A 23743-nucleotide genomic window follows, 5' to 3' on the forward strand; every position below is an offset into this window, starting at 1 on the left:
TATCAAAACATCATTTTACAAACCCTCACACAACTCGTACAGTATAATACGTATAATACGTATACGTATAATAAGTTTCATTTATCCAGTCATATGTTCAGTACTTCCCAAACATGTGCATTTTTGTTACACCTTTAAACGTCCTGAGACCCTGCGTCCTCATATTAGGACATCACATTCTGGGTTTCCTGAACCTTATACTTCATTCTGCTTAACTCTAGTCTGAGTGGGTGGAAGTTCGCTGCATAGATCTGCCTCGCATTGGGCCGAACAAGCCACCCGCCCTTCCACCTCCGGTTGCAGTTTTCAACACGTCCTTTACTAACTTTTGCGGTGTTTGATCTTGTGGGGATGTAGCCATTTTTCTGCCATGGTTCGCGTCCTGTAGGTGATATTTTTGTGGGTGTGTTACACCAAAACCTGTTTCCCCCCAGCAATATTTTTGCAAGTGCACCGTTGCTGTGGCACCGCCCAGAACGATTGTGATTGGTTGAAAGAAATACAAGCAGCCGGGGCGTTTTTTTTTCTCCAATCTTAAAGTGAGAGTTGGCCCAGCCAGTCTGGTGAGCAAGACTAGCTTAACTCAGACCTGTTGTCCTTGTCCATGGACATTTTTGTGCCATCTAGTGGTGGCAAAAGCACATTACACTAATCCATGTAAAAAAAAAAAAAAAGTGAAGCCAGTTTCCTTTCGGCGCCCATGTTAACCGACTGTGTCACCCACACCGCGCCGCGCAGCTCCGCCGCCGGCCCTGCAGCAATCTTTTCGGCGTCTGGTCTATTTTCTGTGCGAGCCGCAAGCGAATGTGTCAAGCCGGGCAGTTACCCATGATTGAAAAACAACAGCTGGGAGCAGAATCGCTTGTCGACCGGCGTGGAGAAATGCGCGTCTGATGTGAACGGAGCTGCTCCGGCTTGCGCAAGAATTTCGGTGCACTGCGCTTCACAGGCAGTGTGGCCCTGGCATCAGTCTGCCGCCAATCCCAATACAAAAGCGGACAAGGTCCAAAACCTGATCAAATTTTATGGCTATTTATGTTTGTAGTTTGATATGGCAACTAAGTGTTTGGCGATGTATTTATCTGCAGACATCCACCCTGACCACTGCCTGTATGTTCTTATTTTCTTCTTATTTTGTTGTGTTCTGGATGCAAATTTGCGTTTCCTATGACAGCGAAGGCAGTACTAGCCCTACTCTGCTTTACTCTGACACTGATTGGCTTAGCCTGACATTTGTACCCTCACCCTAACCATTCTTTACCTATCCAGCCAAAGAAGGTAGTAACCAGGTTCCAGACTGTAAGCAGCACTCATCCAAGAGGAAGCAAAACAACACGCATATAATGAGGTAAAAATGGCAAGAGGACAAATCTAGAGTTGGCTTTCATTTTCACTTTGCTGGCAACACTGTTTATAACCAGTAGTGGAGAAGTCCTGCGTATGTCACAGTGGGCACTTTGCACCTGCTATACATACCACTCTCTCACTTAACCCAGTAAATTTCCACTAACCCCACCTCTTCACCAAACCTACCTGCCAGCCTATCACCTGTCCACAAATCTCCCACTCCTGTCAGTCCACCACACCCACCTCATCTAGCCAACAGCTCTCACCTGTGGATCATCAACTCCTGCCAGTATGAAGACTCCTGCTTCACTTACTCTCCTTGCCAGATTGTTCTGATTGACTGCTTCCTTGTTGCCGACCTCACCTGTCTCCGACTCTCCCGCTTTGTCTGCTCCCTGGTAAACCACTCAGCCTTCTGTCCCCGACCTAGAGTCCTGCTTCTACATTTCTGGTTTCTGTTTGCCTGTTCCATGTGGCTGTGTAGAGGGACCGTCACCCAGCTCTCCACGGTGAGTTTACCGGCTCTGCTGCCAGTGATTTCCTGTGCTGTGGATTACCTCGCCACATGGCTGCACATTCTGCCGTTGTGTGCATGCTGCAGGATCCACTCATCATTGCTGTTATCAAGACCCTCGCTGGCTACAGTCGGCTCCACACAGGTGTGTTGGCTTCTCCCGTGTGAACTCCTGGTTTCAGACTGCCTGTTCATCAGGCATCGCCTTCTGCCTACTCCCTCAAGGTGCAGTTGCACACATTTGAACTAACTTACATGTTCTCTGCTTCGGTGTGCCATACCAAGCAGTCTGGACTGAACCTGCGTCTTTGAAGGTTCTGAGCCAAAAAAATGCTGTAACTGTTTTTTCATCTGCTTGCTCACTCTGTGTTTGACACGTGACGTCATTAAAGACTAGTAGAAACTGACTTGTTTGTCTGTGGCGCTGCATCTGGGTTCTAACCACACCCGTGACAGCGTAGTACACCTTTTAAAGGTTGGAAGCAGGGGATATGGGAAGCCTGGCCCTTTCTCCAAAGTTAAAAAAATATTGGTACTATTGGTACTCACTAAATGGTATCAGGCTTCTCATTTAACTCGTGGCAAGAATTTTAAACATGTCCCCCAAAATGTTAAACTTTTCCTTTAAGACTCATCCCCCAGACTGCTGATTTGAAACCAGCTTATTCTTAGAAGTGTTGAAACATACACCTATTCTCAGTCTCTGAAACACAAATTCTGTAAACTCATCATCAGTGAGAAGTTTTGTGATTCAGCACTGAAACACAGAGCCAGATCTCAGTGCATTTATGCGGAGGCCCAGGCTGCGACCTCTCTAGAAAGGAGAGTCAGCTGCTTGTACACGTAGAGTCCTTGTGGCATGCTATGACTCCCGCAACACCTCCAACACACAGATCTCAGCCCCCTCCACCAGCTGGCCCTCTCTATGCCCCGCCTCCTTTCTGTGCATGCCCTTTAACCTTCCTGCCTCGGTATATATAGTCTGTGTGACTATCAGAGTTCTCCTGGCAGCCATCATGAAGGGTACAGTCTTGATCTGCTGTTTCCTCTCCCTGCTGCTTTTGCAGGCCACAGCAGGTAAGAATTTCAGTGAGCGTTTTGGTCAAACATCTGGTGGATATATTATGTTGGGTGGTGCATTGTGGGCACGAGCTATGTGTGTTTGTACAATTGCTTCCAGTGAATGAAATAGCAATGTGGTGTAAGTTTAGACGCTGGTTTAATAAAAGTTTAATGAACGCTTGGTTGCTTTGTTAGCTTGATCAAAGCGTGACCCTGCAGAAAGTCAGAGGCTGTGATTCAGACTGTTAAAAGTAGGCGTCCAAAAGTAGTTGTTGAGGTTATTGTGTCCATTGTTGGGGCAAATTGGTCAGGAATGGCACTGGCTTACAGAGGCAGAGTGTGTGGGGACAGTGACAGTCATGGGGACACCAGCCGAGGATAGAGAGTGACAGAGACAGAAATATTAGCCTGGTCTTTCTTTGCCACCAAGCTGGACTATTTAAAATCTGTCGCAGTTTATAATTAAGCTGTTGGCACCCGGTGCAAAATGACAGACTTTCTTTTATTCTCAGTTATTAAAATGCAAAACAAACACACAGCTTCAATGCCTAACACATCTGATGTGTGAACAGATGTCGTATCATACATTTAGGTGGCTTTACAAAGGAGAGCTTTTGAGGATCATTCAAACTCAGCCTCTCCTGTGGACTGACAGCATGTCAGCTGTCCTAATGCATGGCACCAGCTGATGGAAAGTCTTAGTCTAACTAAGAAGAGAACAGCCACACAAGGGCTTGAATGGTCTCTTATACCGCTGCATTCATAGATGTAATCTCACATTGCTTCATTCCTGAACTTTATTTTCCACCTTCTGGTTTGGAAGAGTTACTCAGAATTAAAATCCCTACAGATGTGATGATAATCCATTGCATCTTAAACTACAGAGATCATAATGATCTCTCAATATGATTCCATGGCACCCATGAGGTTCAATGTGATAGTGACAGCAACTTCTCCCAGATTACCGCTTCTAAAAATGCAGACTGGTCTCTGGGTCTGGACTGGAGCGGTTGGCGTTACCCTTGTCTGTCACCCTTGTCCGTCCTTGGGGTGGCGTTCAGCTCCACAGCCCGGGCCCAGGCCTCCATATTCCAGGCTACTGTCAGGTGTCTAAGATTGGAAGGCCTCCTGAAACCCAACACTATTCACTACAGTTCCTCCCTCCCTCCCTCTGCTTGACTCCCCTTCCCTCCTGACTCCTCACCCCTCCCAGCCCCATGCTTCCCTTTAGATACAAGCACAGCTGCTGTCACTCTGCACTGTCACAATCGCAATTTATTCCCAGCAGTTGGCCTTATAGGGACATGCATTCTCCAGGCAGGAGGGGCCAGGCTTTGACTGCAAGTCATGCCTTCATAGACTGCTTCTGCAGGCCCATGCAGGTGTCTTTGGTGGCCTCGGTCTCTAATGTGCACATGTATTGATTTTTTTTTTTTTTTTGCTGCGGAGCACACAGGAGTTTGGATTCCTATGCCTGCAGGGTATGGTCAGTTAAGGGAATCATGAACTCCTTGCTGCTCAGCGTGTAATCATCAGTGTTATTGATTGGTTCGATCGCTGTCAGGAACTCCATTGGAGTTGCAGAGATGAGCAGAGAGGGTAGAAGGCTAATCTCCTTCCAAAGGAATGTTAAATTCGATTTGCTATCATCTCATCATGGGTTGTCTAACAGCCCTGGGATGTGCAGATTGTCAAAGACATTAATGTTATGTCCTAATATGATAATGTTTAGTAGATTTTGTAAGAAATACAGCTGGAAGCAGCTGCTGACATGGTGATCTTGATGTTGTGAAATCTCACACTCATTTCTGACACGCATCCGTGTTTAAACAAATTTAAAGAGTGAAGCCAGTTGATTACACATCCACTAGAATTATTAATTACAGTCATCTGCATTGCTGTAAAGCAAGGACACCTTGACTTTGGGAACTGCAGACATGGTTGAAGGAATCATTCTGGTACAATAATGTCTTACATGTCTCTGTGTATGGTCAGGCATAATTAGGCTCTGGTGGAGCACCTTCAGGTCAAGTGCCGCCTGGAGCGCTTCTCAAAATGCTCTTCTGACTCTGCCATAATATTCCTTTACCATCATTTACCTGCAGTGTTAGCTTCCATCTTTCAAGGAGCAGAGGAAACCTGTGGGTTTTTTTTGGTGGAGCAAATGAGTCAAATGTCATGTCACTTGTCATGTCGGAGTAAACATAGGTTGCTAATGTAAAGTTTGGGTTATTATAAGGTTGCCAGAAACCCTACACTAACCAGGTCTTGTGTGAATGGCGCTGACTGACAACACAAGGATTAAATCTGTGTTCAGCGTCCGATTCCATACGTGTTGTCTAAGTGTGAGATGGGTTCAAGAAAGCTGATAATGCAATACAAAAATGTCATTAGTAAAAAAACAATCACAGCATATTGCTTAGATGCAACCCTCAGAATCCAAGAGATGAGTTTTTCTTTAATATCCAAATAAATCACAGTCTCTTTGGGACCTTGATTAGTTCTTCACACCAGCCTGTTTATACTTGAGTGGTAACACTATCCATCCTCGATACAGTAGAAGCATCTTTGGCTTCCTCACTTTGCAGAGGAGAGACGTGGACATTTAAATGCGCACCGTCTCCACGTGATCCCCTCTGATGGCATGTGGCATGTCTGGGACACCCCTACGCTGGTGGTAGTAGTAGAAGGGACACACCAGTCAACTGCCTTACAACACACCCCTCCTTGAGACAAGCCCCCCAGTCCCAAGGGCACCTGACGTCCTCTCCTGGCTTTCAAACAGGAGAGCAGGGATAGAGGCGTCAGATCAACACCTCAGGGTAAAGTGCCTTTGCTGCTGCGCCTTCCTTTGAGCCTGTCACTCAACTGCAAGTATGGCTGTCAGTGACCCCTTAGAGGACTTATAATCTGGACACATAAGATGGTCAGTGACGATCATAAATCCAGTTATGTTTTTTATCTGAAATACATGCATTTACAGTACATAATGTATGTCACTATGACATGAGTTATACTCATAATTGAACTGTATTTCTTGCTTAAAATGCCTGAGATACAAGGAAAACCATAGTGCATCTTATTTGTAAAGTATCAGTACTATATTTGAAACCTACGTGAGCTGTCCCGTTACAGTAGCTCTCGTTTTGGTTAGCCTGTATATTACACAATCAGCTGTAAGGGATGTGAATGTCTATGAGTCTCCACACTGACTAAAATAGGAGCCAGCCATTCAGCCCCCTCCTCTGTCCATCTTCTGACCCATTGTGGGTCTATTTTTGACCATGGGGGAGTACTAGCTCCACAAGCTGTGCCACCTGTTGCCATCTGTGGCCTCTTCTCACCACACCCTGCACAAGTCTGCTGACCACTCTCACATCTCTAACCCTTCCAAGAGGAAGAAACATGCAGAAACGTGCATTTAACCCTAGCATTCATTAGGGTTCATTTTTAGTTAAATGTTTGAGAATTGTTCTTCTTCATGTGCAAGAAATTTGGTTTGTGTTTGTCAATCAGTGCTCAGGTAAAAATGGTCCACTCTGTTTAAATTGAATGACTCTCCATGGATCTTTCCAGTGGAACCCCCTGGCCTTTACTTAAGGTCGCCTGAATCCTCCCATGCTCAGGATAAATCCTCTGAGTGGGGGTTCCAGGCCTGTCACCCTCATCAGGTTCATAATTCAATTTACCTCCACTGTGCTGCAAGCAGAACATGATCCTGGGGTTTTACACATACACAGATACCTAATATATATAAAGTGTTAATGCACATGGCTGCGGATACATACTAGCACACATTCATATCCACACAGGAACATAATGCACTTTAGGGTGAGCCCTGGTTGTATGTTTTGACTACATTAATGCACAGTTGGTAAATTTGACAAAATTAAGTTTCTGTTGTATGTGCTCAAATTGTGAAAAATCCACACGGCCGTACAGGAAACAAATAGTCGCTGCCTCTTCCTACAGCTTCCATTTGCTAGAATCCTCTGCAGCCGAATGAAATAAACCAATCAGAGTTGAGGAGTCTCTAATGCAGTCATGTCAGTCACTTTGTGAGCTGTGTTCCAACTTAAAAACAAGGCAGAAAATATGAATCTAGATTCTGTTTCTGCATTGCCTATTTCTCATCTCAAATGTTTTCAGAAACATACTTTAGTGTACTGTTTAGCTGTCAAATTAGACGATTTCTGACCAGCCACCATGTTGAAAACAGTTGCCCCCTTTATGGATTACTGAACGGGCCTACTGGCCACAGGCCCAGGGGCCCCACTGGTCTTCACCTGCAAAATATCACTCAAATGAACACATTCAGGCCAGAAAAGGGCTCAGAATGACTGCAAAGAGACACAGAACAACCCCAACAAGACACAATATTACTTTAAATAGAGCCTACAAAGATACTTTAATAAAGAGGCAAAACCACCATAAAATCTAAGTGTCTTGTTCAAATGTAGGAAAGGTTGTGCGGCCTTTTGCATGTCTCTGCCCAGGGGCTCATGTCTCATAATCCGCCCATGCACCAGCCAGAGCAAACTTTCTCTTTCTCATTTACAGCTAAACAGTATGCTAAAATATGTTTCTGAAAACATTTAAGGTGAGAAAGAGGCAATGCAGTAACAGAATCTTGATTCATATTTGGTCAGCGCTGCCTAATTTAATAGTTTGATAGTTTGACCGCAGTTCACGAGCAGTGATTGACATGGATTACAGCGTTAGAGACGCCTCGGCTTTGATGGTTGTTTTCATTTATGTACAGTAGATTATTAGATATGTCATAAGAAGCACTATGAGGAGGCAGATGAACATGATTTTTGTCAATGACTATGTGTCTCATGTACTACTGTGTGAGTACAGTTTCAGTTTTAGCAAATATGACAAAGTTATTGTTAAAAATGCAGCTTTAATGTAGTAAGTGCTTTTTTTGTTCAGTATGTGATTTCTTGTCTGATTAGTTGACAGCTCTTGACCGGCATTCTTTTGACTCTATTTCTGTCTATTAGAATGTTAGATAGTGATTGGCTCCACAGTCTGTGATGTCACAAACCATGGTGTTACATGCACATGAACAAGTACGAAGCCCTCTCCTCTCAGCAGAGTAAAACGTGTTTGTTTGTTGATCTTTATAGTGAAGGTGGTCTTTGAACTTACATATTTGCACAGAAGTTTCACAGTTACAGTAGTTGATTGAAATTCCCTGATGCTTGAATAGCCTCCACACAAGGAGCTATAGTTGAGGCATGACTTACCCCAGCCGCTGAGGCTGTGGTAGGCTTAAATCACCAACATTCCTACTGGATGTGCTGATGCCGCCAGAGTGTTTCTCCAAACTGAGGGAGGGTTGTGTGGCAACGGGCTCACTGAGGACACATGGTCCTGGGCACAGATGTCCAGGGTTCAACTCCCCTGGCGCCTGCAGGGTTAATTTTGACCGCTGATGCAAGGCCCACCCTCCGCAGGCAACGCTACCTCTCTGATCTTTGCAGACCTCTGTCCCAGGGCTTCCATCAGGGATTGACTGGATTGGGGGGGGGTGTTAACACACTCACAGCAGTTAAAACCCACTCAAGAGGCTAGTGTTAAAAGACATGACTCTTCTGAATGATGAGTCAAGTTACTGAAGCTTGAGTAAGCTTTGTGCACTTCAGGGACACGCCTAGTGCAGTGAAGAGATGGGACGCGTTCCTCAAAAGCCTCTTGAGCCTCCAAGATGAATCATCCGCAGTGTCCTCTGAAAACTGACTTCCTCGCTGTGTAACTCATCCCATCTTGTGTCAAACCGTTACTCAGTGTTCAGAGGACTTAAATTCCTGCTTTTGCAATGTTTCTCTTTGACTCAATTTGACATGCAGCCAAAATGTGCCATGACAGTGTTAGTGGTTGCAAAATGGCTGCCATGGATCACAGATGGTGCTGCAAAATGATGTCACTTACTGTGGTTTCTAAAGGTCATGCAGACAAAATAGGCATGCAACGAGCATTTGGCAAGAATGGCTGATTTTAAATGTCTTTAACTTAAGATTACATTTTAAGTTGTAACTCTGCTTCATCCAACAGTGCATTAGGGGAGTGGCACTCTTGTCATGAGCTCACATGCACCACTCCCTACTGTACTTAAAAAATACTACATAAGAATGTAGACTAAACTGCCTCATGCACATTTAAACACTTCGTGACAGATATAGACAGTCACTGAATCTTTTTAGGGATTGCAGTATTACTCATACCCCTCATTTTATTCTGCCTGCTAACCTTTTGGTTTCTCTTGTTCTTGCACTGTGCTGGGAGCAACATTACGCAGGCTTATTTTTAGCAGCTTGACTCTGGGAGAATCAGTGTTGTTCCAGTGTGTGTCACTGCTGCCACGTACGCTGCAAAACAGCAACTGTTGGGGGATCTTCTCTTGTCTTTACATTATTGTTTACCTGTGCACATACTGTACTGACATGCTCCTTTTGGCTGCCTGGAGTGTGATATACTTTCAAATCATCTGATCGAGAGACACTTTCTATCTCCGACATCTTAAATATCCCTAGTTCATTTTATTGACTGTGAACATATTACCACTTTAAATACCCTTGGGTCAGTAATAAGAAAGAGTTTGCTTCGGGCTTGTAAACAAACAGGCCTTCAGATGATTTTACTCGTCATCTGATGCACCATCAGTTTTGGCCGAAGCAGCGTGCCATTCTGACTCCTGGCCAGAAACACTAGAAGTGAAGGCCACATGGCCGGTGGCTGTACTCCAGGTGAGGGTGCGGGGTAATCTCTATAAACAGATATGAATGTTGAATCTGTAGGCGATGGGACAAGATGTTGGTATTGGAAGGGTTTTGGTTTCCGTTTGTAGCCCAAGTAGTACTGAACAATCACGTTTGACCGGGCTTTGGTTGCATGACTATACTAACTATTTAGCTTTTTTTTAAAATGTATCTGCATATATATGAAGATGACAGTCAAGCTGTAGACATTGTCTCGCAACTCCAGCTCCATTCTAACATCTCAAATTGCTAATCGGACCGTAAACAATGACTGGCACGTGAAAGAGGAAGTCTTGGCTAAGATAACTGTTGTCCGAACATCCGCTGGCTACATGAGTATTGGCTATTGCCCCAACCCCCAAGACAATTTGACATAGTGGAATTATAGTTTGCGGGCCTGTCATGTGATGCTATTGGGCCTAAAATAGTCTGGCTCAGCGGATGTAGACAGTGGCTATAAGCCTTCCATTGGCGGGCTATTTAGACTGGCATTCTCCCTTTCTTCCGCTATCTGCGTGTCACCATTTAAAAAATCCCCTTCGCTACGGGAAACTACAATCTCTGAGCTACATATACGTACATGCTGAAAATGGCAAGTTTTGACAAAAATTTGGATTGTGCAATAGGGCATGCCTGCTTTGCTCTCTCTGGCAGCACTCTCATGCCCTCAGTGTTGCTCTGTTTTCTGATACGGACATTTGGAATTGATTTGCCACATCTTTTAAAACATCACCAGTCAAATGATACCTAAATCTGATCCTTTTCTGAACTGATTTGTCTCCCAACCATATCAGCAAAGGTTCTGTTGCTACTGCCTCTGGAGCCGCTCTCCTCACACAAGTTTGCCCGGTTAGCACAAGCTAACACAGCAGCAGGGCTAACACCCAACACTGAGCTGTCAAATGATCCCAACAAACTCCCCAGTACTACAACGGCTCAACTCCGTCATTAAACCCTTTAATAACCGCTAGGTTACATTAGCCGTGTGATGCTAACGGTTGGCCCTGTTACTGTGTGTGTTCCTCCCAACACTATCCCAAGCATTGCTGCATCGTGGGCTTATGGCTGTATGGGAAAATTGTGATTGGTTTAGAGAAACACAAACAAGCCAGAACGTTTATTTCCCCTATAGTGGAATGATTCCAGACTTTTAGCTGCGGGGTGGGGGGCTCACGTGTTTCCGTTACAGCAACCCCCCCCCCCCATAAAACTAGACTAAGGAGCAATTATGCACAATGGCTGAAGACAGGGAAATTTGCTAAATGTCTGCCATGAGGTTATCCTATTGTATTGTATAGCCCTTTCAAAATGAAGATACATACACACAGACATTAATAGCTGGAGTAGCAGAGCGCTGAGCAGAGTGACTGTGTGATTAACTAAACTGTTCATTAATTCATGTAGAAATAAAATGCCCTGTGTCTTCGAACAACAGTGCTCTGTAGAGTGTAGAGTGTCAGACTGGATTTATGAACGCACCCTTGATTAACTTGCTGAGAGTGCGGTAATTGAGAGTATAGCTGAGTGTTTATTTGACTTTAGACTGTCACATCTATTGGTCAAGTTCCTGATCCATATGCTGATTCAAAACGTCAATGAAGGAAGACTGTATCTCCCAGCAGTGCACATAAGATGTTCAAAGTTTTGTCCCTCTGGTCTAAGAGCTCTGCAAAAAAAATATTACCTGCCCCCACCAAGTGCTTCTACTTCACACCAGTCGGTTTTTGACTGGTGATGAATATTGCAGGCATGATGGGCATTTGCAGTCACCAGCTGAGATCAGAGGGTCGCGCCCTGGGCCACAGCGCCAACTTTTCATGCTTCCTGATCCTCCATGCAGGACACTTAATCTGAACATGCTGTATTATTAGTTTTTATAAGAGTTTTTTGTTAGAAAGGTCAAGAGACACACAGCTGAGGAGGTTATATCAAACTTTTATCCTGTTTTGAGATCAAGTATAGGATGGATGTTATACGTGTTAATGTGTTTCCTGTGCCAGTAAACTGAATTTAACTGGGCTGTGCTGACAGGAAGTATGCAGACGACATGCTTATGTAACAACATCAATATTCAGATCATACCATGTGTTTTGCACAGCCTGATTTACAGTTGAATGACTCATCATACTATCAGCTTCAAAGGTTCAGTGTGAAGGGTTTAAGGGGCCATTGGCAGAAATGGAATATAATACTCATAACTGTGTTTTCATCAGTGTATAATCACCTGAAACTAAGGATTGTTGCTTTTTCATGACCTTCGAATGAGCTGTTAATATATACATGACTCCTCTTCTATTGATTTCCTCATGTTGCCTCTACAGTAGCCCAGAACGGACAAATGAAACACTGGCTCTAAATCGGGCCATTTACGTTTTCTCGTTTTTCCGTCGGCCACCGTAGTTCTCCTACACACTTGGCACATATTTCAGTTGGTTGCTATCTGCAACCTCACCACTAGATGTCACTAAATCCCATACAAGAGACCTTTAATATTCTAATAACATGCTGTAAATACCTTTAAAATCCCATAACAACTCTATTAAGGGAGTGTCTGGTAGCTTGGATAAAAAAAAACATAACCCACCAGGGGCATGAAGGTGTGAACCAGAAAACTTCCCCGCTCCTCCTATTTATAGCTCATAGCCGTAGCAGGTTTGTCCGAAGCAGGACTGTGTGGCGTTACTGGGTGGCTCGCTGTGAGGCCTGGACACACAAGGACAGGCCTCACAGTGCGATAAGTCTGTGATAGGTGGTTAAATATAGAAGAGAAAAGACACAGGATTGCACATCATTGTCTCATCATGTATATTACCGATGGGAACACTCAGTCCAGCTCTGAGTCCTCCTCCCAGTGCGTAATGAAATTGGGGAAGTCCCTCTCTCTCTCTCTCTATCTCTCTCTCTCTCTCTCTCTCTCTCTCTGTCTCTCGTATCTTTGCTGTTGCTATAAAGCCTGTGGTGATGCCAAACAAAGGTCTTTGTTTATTTCCAGCGTTTGCTTTCTAAATTAAGAGATGATTGTACTAACAGCAGAGATCTGAGCGATGCGATATGTTCAAAAGTGGACATGACACACTGGTGAGCGGACATGTTCTCTCGGATTCACTCTCTCACACATACACACACACACACACGCACACTACGGGGAGGGGGGAGTCATTAAAATACCACACACATGTAAGTTGTTGGTGCAAAAATGTAAGCCACTTTGGAGAAAAGCACTATTGTATACACATTAAAGGAAAGTCACCCATTTTTTGGTGCACAGGCAGCCCAACACAAATTATAACGATGAAGGACAATACTCCTCTCTGACGCTCCAAATAGTCATGAAAGTACTTGTTGGTGAACTCTATGAGATTATCTCAAACTTTTTTTCTGCACAATGTGACATTAAAACTGATGGATTTGAAGTGCGCACACACACAGTGAAGTTAGATCTTGTTGTTCCCAGTGGATGATTCAGTTCCCTGTTTATGTATAAGCACAGGGGCCCTTCCTCTCTTGATCCATGTCTCTCTCAGGAAGCTTTTGATTTTTATTTTTTTTTACAGAGTCAGTTTGCTGTCTTTCCCTTTCCTCGCTCTTTTTTTTGTACCCTGATTTTTCATTTCATGTTCTTGTCTTTGAAATGACATAACAGTGTCACTTACTTGACCCTAGCTGCATTTAGAGCACATAATATAATAACCAGATACTGGATGCCAAGATGGCACCTATTTATTCCAGTGGAGTTGCTCTTATGGCGCATTCAGCAAAAAAGTTTTCTAGCTTCTGGGTTTACTTATGCAATATGCAGCCTACTTAATACGTGCAGTGGTGTTTCTCCAACTGGGCCCATCCATGAGTTCCCGCTTGCTCATAGACTTAACATTGTGATGACGTCATGGATTTGTAAATTACTTGAGGAAAGTTTTACAGATATAAATCCACCATGGCTCAAAAATTAAGAATAGAAACTTTTACCTTGTTTGCAATTCCATGTGTCCTGTCAACTGTTTTACAGGTGCATCTTTTCTAGCAATTGAGGATTTTTTTTGCTGCAATACCGTGAATGGCCACTTGGAAAACTTTGCTGCAAGACTGAGCGCCTCTCTTGTGGGCATGGTTTAGAGACCAACCCAAGAGCTAGAGTGGACTAAACCATTTTGTACCTCCTAAGGGGTGAAAGGGGTCTCAGAGAGCCTCCAATGTTTCTTTTTTTAGTACAAAGTTCAGTCTTTCAACTGATTTATTCAGCCAGTTTTAATTTAGTTATGGCACCAATGACTTTGATGATGAAAGATACTATGGATGCGCTGGGACACATCATCAGTGATTTGACCTGGGGTCATTGGGTGTTTCGGGTCTTTCAACAAATCAGACACCCTTGCCCAGGCAACCCGACCGGAGTTGATCAGACTCCAGCCTGTGTCCCAGCAGCATTTGGCCACAGATCTGCCCTCTTAATCCAAAGCCATCTTGTGGCTTTTTCTGCAGCTTCAGTTTCAGCTTTGATAGCCTTCCTCTTTGTCTCCCCAGTAATACCCAGCAGCATGAATGCCTTGCAGAGTGATCGCCCCACAAATCTACTGTAGCCCACCTCCAGAGGCTCACAGCTAGTTTGCCAGCCTTGCCCCCTGCACTATTCAACAAGCTCCTGGTACTTGGTGCGCATCCTCTCGTTGGACTCTTCCATACGCTCTTCCCAATAAAAAAACTACAAACAAAACCAAACAGGGGACATGCTCCCTTCAATATTAACAACATGTGCATTTGCCCCCGGTGAGATGGTTAGACAGAGAGGTAGATGGAGGTGAAGACGTTGAAGAAGAGGCATTTGGTGTGCATGTGGCTGCAGATTAAATCAAGGCTCGGGCTGGAAACATTTGATAATGAGATGGCTCAAATATCTGCAATGTCTGAAGTTGCCATTGGCATCCGATGCAAAACTGTCACCCAGTGCTTATTATCAATTATCTGTGTGTCACTTTTAAACTCCCAGCAGTGGTGAGAGATATTGAGAGATGCAGGATGTATTTATTGACGTGCATCCACAAATAGCAGCACCGTTGGCCTCTGTAGCATAGCTTTATCGAACATATATGACTGGCTGTCAGCAGCCCAAGTGTGAGCCTCATAATGAAACTCTCACCTGGCCACCTGGGTCCGTTATTCATGTTACTACGTCATTAAAGACATGAGGACTTGAATCAAGCTGAATTTTGTTAATGTTGCTTTTACAGAAGAAGAAGGAGAAGATTTCATCTCTGTCCTCAGGGACAGATCTCACATCGACGAGACGCTGCGGCTTGCAACTGAAGAAAAAGCAGGAGACTATGCAGGTGAGGATTAAAGATGATTCAGTAGATGTGTGTTTTGTAAAGCTTTGTGCGTGCTTGTACTTTATCTGACAAATTGAAGTTAGCTCAATGAAGCATGTCAAGCAGTTAAACACTGTAATATCCTCTGAATCCCTTTTCCAGATTTCCTTTTAACTCACTAATGTCTTTCTAATCTTTGATTATTTATGCAACACATGAAGGATGGTGGTTGGTTGTTAGAGTGTGTACCAAACAGAAAGTACTGTACTAGTGGTTCTGAAGCAAAATAAATGTAAGGGGTCATTAGATGCTTGACAAAATACTCAAGGAACAATAACAAAAATATTTTTCTGACTCATCTTAAAGTGCTACTTTCGCTGTAAAGACCTGGATGGTTCTACCTTTCCCGGCCTCACCTTTATCACCATTTCCTCTCTCGCTCCTTGTCCTCCAGCTGCTCTACAGAAGTTACGGAAGATCTACCACACATCCATCAAGCCGATGGAGCAGGCCTACAAATATAACGAGCTGAGGCAGCATGAGATCTCAGGTATCAATCACCGACGCTTCGCCTACGTCTGCACTTTGTTCTGATGTGTGGGTTTTTCTGTCTGGGTTGCTTGGTGACTGATTCGTTGACTTGTTCATATACACACATCATCCTCACACCGTCAACCAACACATACAGAGAGATCTTTTTTTCCAAATTCTTGAGTATTTTATCATATGTTATTATCTTTCTTTGGACTTTCAGACCCACTGTTTTATGAGGGCATGAACTGTGTACTGTTAAGAGTTATATAAATACCTTTTAAAGGTCATTTGTAGGCTTTAAGGCACATGAATAGTAGTGATATATGTATTCATATTATAGTTTTAAGTCCAACAATATTGGTCCAGAAAAAAGATGTAGCAATATTTGGTCTAAATCTCTCCATTTATAGTATATTTCTTCCCCTTTTCTTCTATTTATTCCCCCCCAATACTTTGTTGTAATGTCCTTGTTTGACTTTAAAATGACTTTGCAGTGTTTCTTCACAGTTAGCTCAACACTCAAAGCTGCATACTGAACTGCCAAGAACACGCTCTACTGTCCCACAGTGAAATAAAGCCCGCCCTCTTGTGGCCTTTTAGGCTAGGCATGCATGCAAACTTGTGAAATACCACCTGTATTATGCCTCCACTTGAACGTGTATTTTTGTAGAGGGGAGGAGAAAATATACAGGCAAAAAGATTCACCAAGGCACACCACTTGTAGAAGAACATCTTTGACACCTGAGGTCAAACATGGGACTAGATTCCCACCCATTCATGCACAGTTACTCTGCCCCTCCCTGTTGCTTCTAGAGACCTCACACCCTCACTCCTCACTCTCCTCCACCTCCTGTTCCCCACACTTCTCTGTACTCCACCCTCTCCTGTCCCTTCTCCCCATCCCTTCACCTAACAGCCTACCCCGGACGAACCCTGGGGGACTCAGCCACAGGTGGGTGTGGGCGGGGCTTACCTGTGCATGGCACCGCCTGAAGTGCTCAGCCCCTTCCTTTTCCCCCTCTCCATTTGTCCTCATACATTTGTGAGTCACTTAGACTAATATAACTGCTGCACTGCTCTCTGTGGGTCAAAAGTTTCAAGCATGTTTCACTTTGGGCAACACCTGATGTAATGTTACAGATTGGAGTGGGGTCAAATTGGCCCATAGGCGAAAGGTTCAACCCATACAGAGCAGTTTTGTACACAATGTAAATCAAAGTGGATTTACTCATACAAAATTTCAACCAAAATACCATATTAAAGAATTAAACGGGAAGAAATGTAAATAAAAACATTATCTTAAAGGAATACTTCAGTGCCCAAATAACCATTTGTAAATCAGTTACTCACCCTGTGTTATGCTGAATTGGTGAAAAACACTCTGTTTTTCTCGCATGCCTCCATGGTGAACGCAGAATCCAAAAGCGGAGAAAAGTCTTTATGAATTGAAGTCATAGGGGTCCACGTTTAACAACAGGAAAGCATCCATTTACAAACTTATACAAAGCTTGTGCAGTATAGTCCAACTCTCATTTATCCAGTCATATGATGAGCCCTTTTAACAGGGAACTGAACTAAAAGCCAAATTTATCGCTGCTATCTTCAAAGCCAGACTCTATTGACAACAGTAATTTTACCTTGCTTAACACAGGAGCTGCTGGTCTACCGCTGCCTTGTTAGTTAGTTTGTGTTATTGTGTGACTTTTTTTTCCCATTTAAATCTTTATTTAAACAACTTTTGAGACATTAACATGTCAGTTACAACAGCATAGCAAAATAATAAAATGATTGAAAAGCAATAAGAGCAAATGAAACAAAAACTGCTTGGGCAAATACACATTTTACAGCCCTAATCAAAAAATTTTCTCAGTTTTTGGATTCTTCATTCACATGCGAAAAAAACAGTCTTCTTCAGAAATTCAACATTACATGGAATGAGTAATTGATATACAAATGGTCAATTGGAGGATGAAGTATTACTTTAAAAAGATTGTTAAAAAGACTGTTATTGTTTAGGCAGCATATTACCTGCAGTATTTAGTAGAGACCACATATTTAGTTGTGTAGTTATGGTATAAAATGTAAAATATGGAGGGGGTTGCATGTGCAGTTCTGGCTTTAGCAAAGGACACACAGGTTTTAAGAGGGGACACTTGTGGGAGAGGGTGGCCAGTGTTCGGCTAGGAGCGAAATGACTGACCTTTAATTACATTTTTTTTTTTTTTACATTTTAAAAAATGAGTATGGCGTCAGGGGTGGTTATTTAGTTACCTTTTTCTTTCTTTGAAATCTTTTGAAAAAAAATTCTGCTTTTTCCTTTTCTTTTTTGGTATGTTTCACTCTTATCTTCTTTTGAATTAATTCGGCTTTGAACCAGAACCGTCCTGCACCCACCCACCCCGACACCATGGCCACTCATAGCACACATGGCAGACTGTTATGAGACACATAGCTTGCTCTGAAAGCCTTACCCTGTTGAGTCTTAAGTCAGAGTGATGGCGCTGCTTTGACGTGTGTCACTGAGATATGGCTGCAGCATTTTCTTGATGTTTTTATGCTATTAAACAAGCATTACAGCTTTGACACATCTTTCTTTACCTACCTTTCTTTCTTATTTCCTTTCTCAGTCTTACAAAATATTTCTCTGTGCTCTTCAGAGTGGCAGCGCTATCGCGACCTGCTTCTTGGTGTCTCTCAGACATGAAGTAGAGTTCATCCCAAAAACCAAGGATACAGTTTGGACAGATTGTTGTTTTGGTTAAACAATCCTTTTATGAGGCACAAAATCAAACACTGGATTCTGGCAACACTGAACAGCTCAGGTCCTCGTACCTGTTATTATCAGCCACAAATAAAAACTGGCTACCTCATAATTGTTCTTATAAAATTTGGGATGAGCTTTAGAGGTTCTTTGTCATCATTTAGCCATCCTGCTGAGAGTTTAACCACTGTTGTCTCTCCTTGCCCAACAGATGGAGAGATCACCTCCAAGCCCATGGTGCTGTTCCTGGGACCCTGGAGCGTAGGAAAGTCCTCCATGATCAATTACCTCCTGGGCATGCACGACAGCCCCTATCAGCTCTACACAGGTATGTTGCACAGATTGTCTTTTTAAATTGGCTAAAAAATAATGTTTAATGCTGTAACGTTTAAATGTACTATAAGCCAATGTTAAATGAAGTAACCTGAAAAAGCCATCATAAATCTGCAGGACCATCAGAGAGGCAGCTGCCTGATCTAAAGTTTTGTTGAATTAGATCATGACATCTTAAGAAGGCTCAACAGTGATCTCTGGCAATTTAGTGCCACGGCTAAATTTATGTAAAGCAGCTATAATCTGTATTTTCTGTAATCTCTGAGAGAAACTGCCCACTGGGGAGCTGCCCCAAGAACTACACACCTTCAAGGGCTTTTTTTGCATTTGCACTGGTAATAAGAACGCTAAAGTGACGTACTGCAAGCTGGCTGACGGTTGGTATAGGACCTTACTTTTGCAATAGGCATTTTTGTATGGGAGGAACGTTTTAATAATTCTAAGAACCCCCCTTTTGTTGTGCACCATAAGAACTAGGAACAATCATAGTACAGTCAGGAGCACTTTAGTCAAAGAAAACTTTATTGCCATTTGGAGTATTATATTTGGCGGTATAGCTCTCTCTGCCTTTCCTCGAGCCTCTACAGAAAGCCTCTTCCATGCGCTTACGTGGAAAGCATAAGGCGGAGAGAGCACACCTGTCTGCCCTTCCATGTGCAAATGAGGAGAGCCTGAGGCAGAGAGAGCAAACCTCCCTGCCCTTCCATGCGCCTACAGGGAAAGCCTAAGGCAGGGAGAGCAGCAGCAAAGACCCCCCCTGGGAACAGAACATAGGAGCTGGGGTGGAGGCAGGTTGCAAAACGGCATGCAGTGGAAGCAGCAACAGTAGGCAGGCCAGAGCAGCTTAAATAGGGCGCCCTGAATGAGATTTGCCAATCGGTTGCATAGAAAGGAATCATGTGATCTGTCAGCTGACTCCCTTTCATCAATCAGCTGCTACATCAGTTGATTGGCTGGAATGTGAGCTGAGCTTGACATTGTGTCCTGCCTGAACTAACACTATGCCATATTTCTTTGAACAATGTTTTGAGGGAGTTTTTTAGTTCTTTTCTCAGAGCAGGTACTCTCTCAGCACAAGAGGAACCATGAGTATTGTAAGTGTATGTTGATTTGTCGAACACAGCTAATGCAACCTCCATTTTTAAAAACCCATGAGCTGTGTAAACAACAGACAAAACAAAACTCAAGCAGCTTGTAACGAAAACAAAACTGAAGAAAACATGAACAAATGGGTTGACAATGAAGTCAAGGCTTTATGGGTCATATATGTGACAGTGGAAATACAATGCAATTTTAACTCGCCAAACGACGGCTGTCTTACAGTAAGTCACTTCAGTGTTCCTATTAGCGGTGTAAATACAAACACAAAAAAAGTCCTTGTGGGTATGTAGTTCTCAGGAGAGCTCACCCGATCAAAGTTCCTCTCAGGGGGTCGCTGGAAGTGTTTGCTCCGAAACACCTAATAAAAAGAGGGGTTTTTAGAAGTGGAAAAAGTCGAAAACACCTGATGTGAAAGGGGTTGCTCATAAGCATCTGAGATTTAGAGCCTAAATCTGCAGCTCCCCTCAGCTTCATGTTGCTTTACAGAGAGGTTCTGTTCATTGCTGAGCTGTTAAAGAGCAGATAATCCCCCAGTGTATTCACATCCCTCTCATCTCTGCCTAGATCTACTGGCAGATTTTCTTTTTTAACATGCTCTTCATCTTGATACTATTCTTGCTAATCCTCTTGTTTTCCATGAATTTGTCTCCAGGAGCTGAGCCTACTACCTCTGAGTTCACTGTAATTATGCACGGGGAGAAGATCCGCTCTGTTGAGGGTATTGTTATGGCTGCTGATAGCTCTCGGTCCTTCTCTCCGTTGGAGAAGTTTGGCCAAAACTTCCTGGAAAAACTGATTGGTATTGAGATGCCCCACAAGATGCTGGAGCGTGTGACTTTTGTGGACACGCCAGGAATCATTGAGAACCGGAAGCAGCAGGAGAGAGGTAAAACACAGTTGTCACATACTACATATACAAAGTAACTGACTGCAACTCAGTATCTAGTGGTTTACGTATTCTCTTCTTCCGTCCAGGCTATCCCTTCAATGATGTTTGCCAGTGGTTCATTGACCGCGCTGACCTGATCTTCGTGGTGTTCGACCCCACCAAGCTGGACGTTGGCCTGGAGCTGGAGATGCTCTTCCGGCAGTTGAAGGGTCGTGAATCCCAGATCCGCATCATCCTGAACAAGGCTGACAGCCTGGCCACCCAGGACTTAATGAGAGTCTACGGAGCGCTCTTTTGGAGTTTAGCTCCTCTCATCAACGTGACTGAACCCCCCCGCGTCTATGTCAGCTCCTTCTGGCCATATGAATATGCAGCTGACACTAGCCGTGACCTCTTCAAGCGAGAGGAGATCTCTCTCCTGGAAGATCTGAACCAGGTGATTGAAAACCGCATGGAGAACAAAATCGCCTTCATCCGCCAGCATGGCATCCGCGTGCGCATCCACGGCCTGCTTGTAGACCGCTACGTCCAGACCTTTAAAGAAAAGATGAGCTTCTTCAGTGACCCTGAACTAGTCTTCCAGGAGATTGTGGACGACCCAGACAAGTTCTACATTTTCAAATCCATCCTAGCCAAGACCAACGTCAGCAAGTTTGACCTGCCCAACCGCGATGCTTACCGTGACTTCTTTGGCATCAACCCTGTCACCAACTTCAAGCCCCTGACGGCTCAGTGCTCCTACATAGGAGGCTGTCTGCTGGAAAAGATCGAGAAGGCGATCACCAATGAGCTGCCCGCCCTTCTGAGCAGCATTAACTCTGGCAAGCAGCCCGGCCTGTCCTCCTGCGAGGCTACCGGCTGTGGGGAGAAGCCAAAGAATCGCTACCGGAAGAACTGAGGAAAACAAAATAACTTGAGTGGGGGAAGTAAGAAGAGAAGGGGTCTGGTGGAAGCCAACCCTGCTTTTGTCAGAACGCCTGTATTGTTGAGGAGACAGAGGAGAGGAGATTAGTGTTTGTTTTTTTTCTCAGGAGAATATGGGGAGGTGCATTTAGGGACTGTGGGAATGAGGCAGATAAAGGGAGGGAAGGGTCATTGTTTTGTTACGGCAGCTTAAGGACACAAGTGCTGAAGAAATGAGAACACGCCGCTGATCACTGAGTTTGGTTAAAATACACGCCCTCCTCTCTCCCTTGCACAATCACAGTGGACTGTCTGGGATTCTGGGGTTGATGTGAAGAAATACAGAAATGAAAAACAAAAGTAAGATCGAATAAAAATTGAAAATCCTGAGACTGAAAACAGTCAAATACCAGCTCCCTTGTATGTGAATAAAACAGGAAAAAGTGGAAACAGGAGTTGCAAATTTGTGTTGTAAAATCTTGCATTGCAGATATTCAATTCCATAAGCTTCAGAAGCTGATTTTGAAGTAGCCTTTTTTTGTGGGTGCTATTCAAAGCCTTTGTGTTTGTCATCCAAGCCTTTGCTTTTGACATAGATTAACATTTACATTGCATGTTAGATCTTATTTAACAGATGCATGCATTTCCTGCTAATATAAAGTTGAAGTAATATTTCCTTATGTAACTGAAACCTGAACAGACCCTGCCATGCAACAAACAAGGCCTTTTTTTTCTTAGTTTTATACGCTCATCAGTCCTGGTTGTTGACAACTTGTGAAATGAGCACTGTGATGGAAGCAGAGGTCAGGGTTCAAGGGTCAGAGTCTTCAGAGCGGGGTGGGTGTGTTCATTCTGCTTCACTTCTTAACTGTTCTTACTGTTTCTGTTTGCGTCTATAAATTTGCCAGTCTTTGGCAGAAATTCAATACTGTGTTATGATTTTTTTCCTTGATCGATAAGCTTCCCAGCTTTTTTTTTTTAGCTGAATGACCATAATAAAAAAAACACATGAGGGATGTGTTTGGATTATAGCTGCCTATAGCCATTTCTTCTGTGGGATAGAAAGCTATTTATTGATTTTTCTGTGTAAACTTTCCAAATGGGCATTGAAGTAGGCTGTGTATGTGTACTGAATACCCCTTACTATACAATTTTACAAACCACCACTGCAAGATTGTGATAGTGGAGCTCAGTGATGGTGGATTTCCTCCCTTGAGAAAAGTGGAATGGAGGTAAAGGTGAAGTGGAGGACTCATGAGTTGACCCCTGACCTCTGTGGAAAGAAGGAAGCCCCAAATAACAACAATTTTGCCGTGATACATGTCATATCTGCACGCTCTCGTGTGCGCCTACCTCAATAAACTTCCTAGGACTATGGCATTGTCAAATTGCTTAGAATAGCACTGTGTAAGATTTAGGGGGATTTTTTGGCATCCAGCTGTGAGGATTGCAGAATGCAACCAGCTGAAACGTCTCCCAGTTAGAATTCCTTCAGTGTTCATTGTTGAGGAGGTTTTTACTGGAAGCCGAATTATCAACGGAGGTCTCTTTCTCTCCAAAACAAATGGACCCAGTGATTTAAACAGGTAAAAACACTGAATAAAGCAGTGTTACGTTAAAAATAATCTCTCAGGACAGATTCTGCAATTTACATTGTAGAGGAAGATTTTTTTTTTTTTTTTTTTACCGATGGATTTCCAGATTGCGTTACAAATGACTTTATCCAACGCTGTTTGGCTTGTCACAGAAGGGCCACAAGCCCAGTACCTGCTAATGTGTGCTCACCTTATTTCTGATCCAGTTGTTCAGGAGGTTTTTACCGGGACCTGAATTATCCGTAAAGGCCTCTTCCTCTCGAAAACAAACAAATCTACTGCTTGAATTAAGCAGTTTCATGTCCAGAAACTTGTTTTTCCAACTTAACTCATCATGGAGGGGCTAACTATGGTTTCTGAGGCGTAAACGTGTAAAATGAATGGCCCTGTCTAGAGCCAGTGTTTGGTTTATCTTTTCTGGGCTACTACAGAAACATGGCGGACTCCATGGATGAGGTCCCACTCCCTCTATAGATATTTAATGGCTTGTTCTATGGTTACGAAAACAAACAATTTTTATTTTCAGGCAATTATACTCTAAAGAAAGCATACTATTTATATTATATTCCATCTCTACTGACATTTCCCCCTAAATCCTACACACTAAACCTTTCAAATAGGTTGGCATTTTGGGACA

At 43.5% G+C, this 23743-nt stretch overlaps 1 protein-coding gene across 2 annotated transcripts; it reads left to right on the forward strand.

The window, feature by feature from the left end:
* Positions 1–2835: 2835 nt before the first annotated feature.
* Positions 2836–22437, forward strand: srlb (sarcalumenin b). Of its 2 annotated transcripts, XM_033645249.2 has the most exons (7): positions 2836–2938; positions 14913–15011; positions 15445–15540; positions 16441–16476; positions 18497–18613; positions 20372–20605; positions 20695–22437. In XM_033645249.2, exons 1-7 carry the CDS (start codon positions 2878–2880, stop codon positions 21504–21506), a joined length of 1455 nt encoding a protein of 484 aa, XP_033501140.2. In that variant the 5' UTR covers positions 2836–2877; the 3' UTR covers positions 21507–22437. The 2 variants fall into 2 exon arrangements, with proteins under 2 accessions (XP_033501140.2, XP_033501141.2); XM_033645250.2 differs by lacking the exon at positions 16441–16476.
* Positions 22438–23743: the final 1306 nt, after the last annotated feature.

This window comes from Epinephelus lanceolatus, chromosome 18 (assembly GCF_041903045.1).
Source record: "Epinephelus lanceolatus isolate andai-2023 chromosome 18, ASM4190304v1, whole genome shotgun sequence".
NCBI classification, from domain to species: Eukaryota; Metazoa; Chordata; class Actinopteri; order Perciformes; family Serranidae; genus Epinephelus; species Epinephelus lanceolatus.

Excerpts from the sequence above, each read along its gene's own strand:
- srlb (XM_033645249.2), top strand. The coding sequence starts at position 2,878 with ATGAAGGGTACAGTCTTGATCTGCTGTTTCCTCTCCCTGCTGCTTTTG. Across the intron at positions 15,541-16,440 it reads GAGGCAGCATGAGATCTCAG|CCTACCCCGGACGAACCCTG; the intron begins GTATCAATCACC and ends TTCACCTAACAG. Across the intron at positions 20,606-20,694 it reads CCGGAAGCAGCAGGAGAGAG|GCTATCCCTTCAATGATGTT; the intron begins GTAAAACACAGT and ends TCTTCCGTCCAG.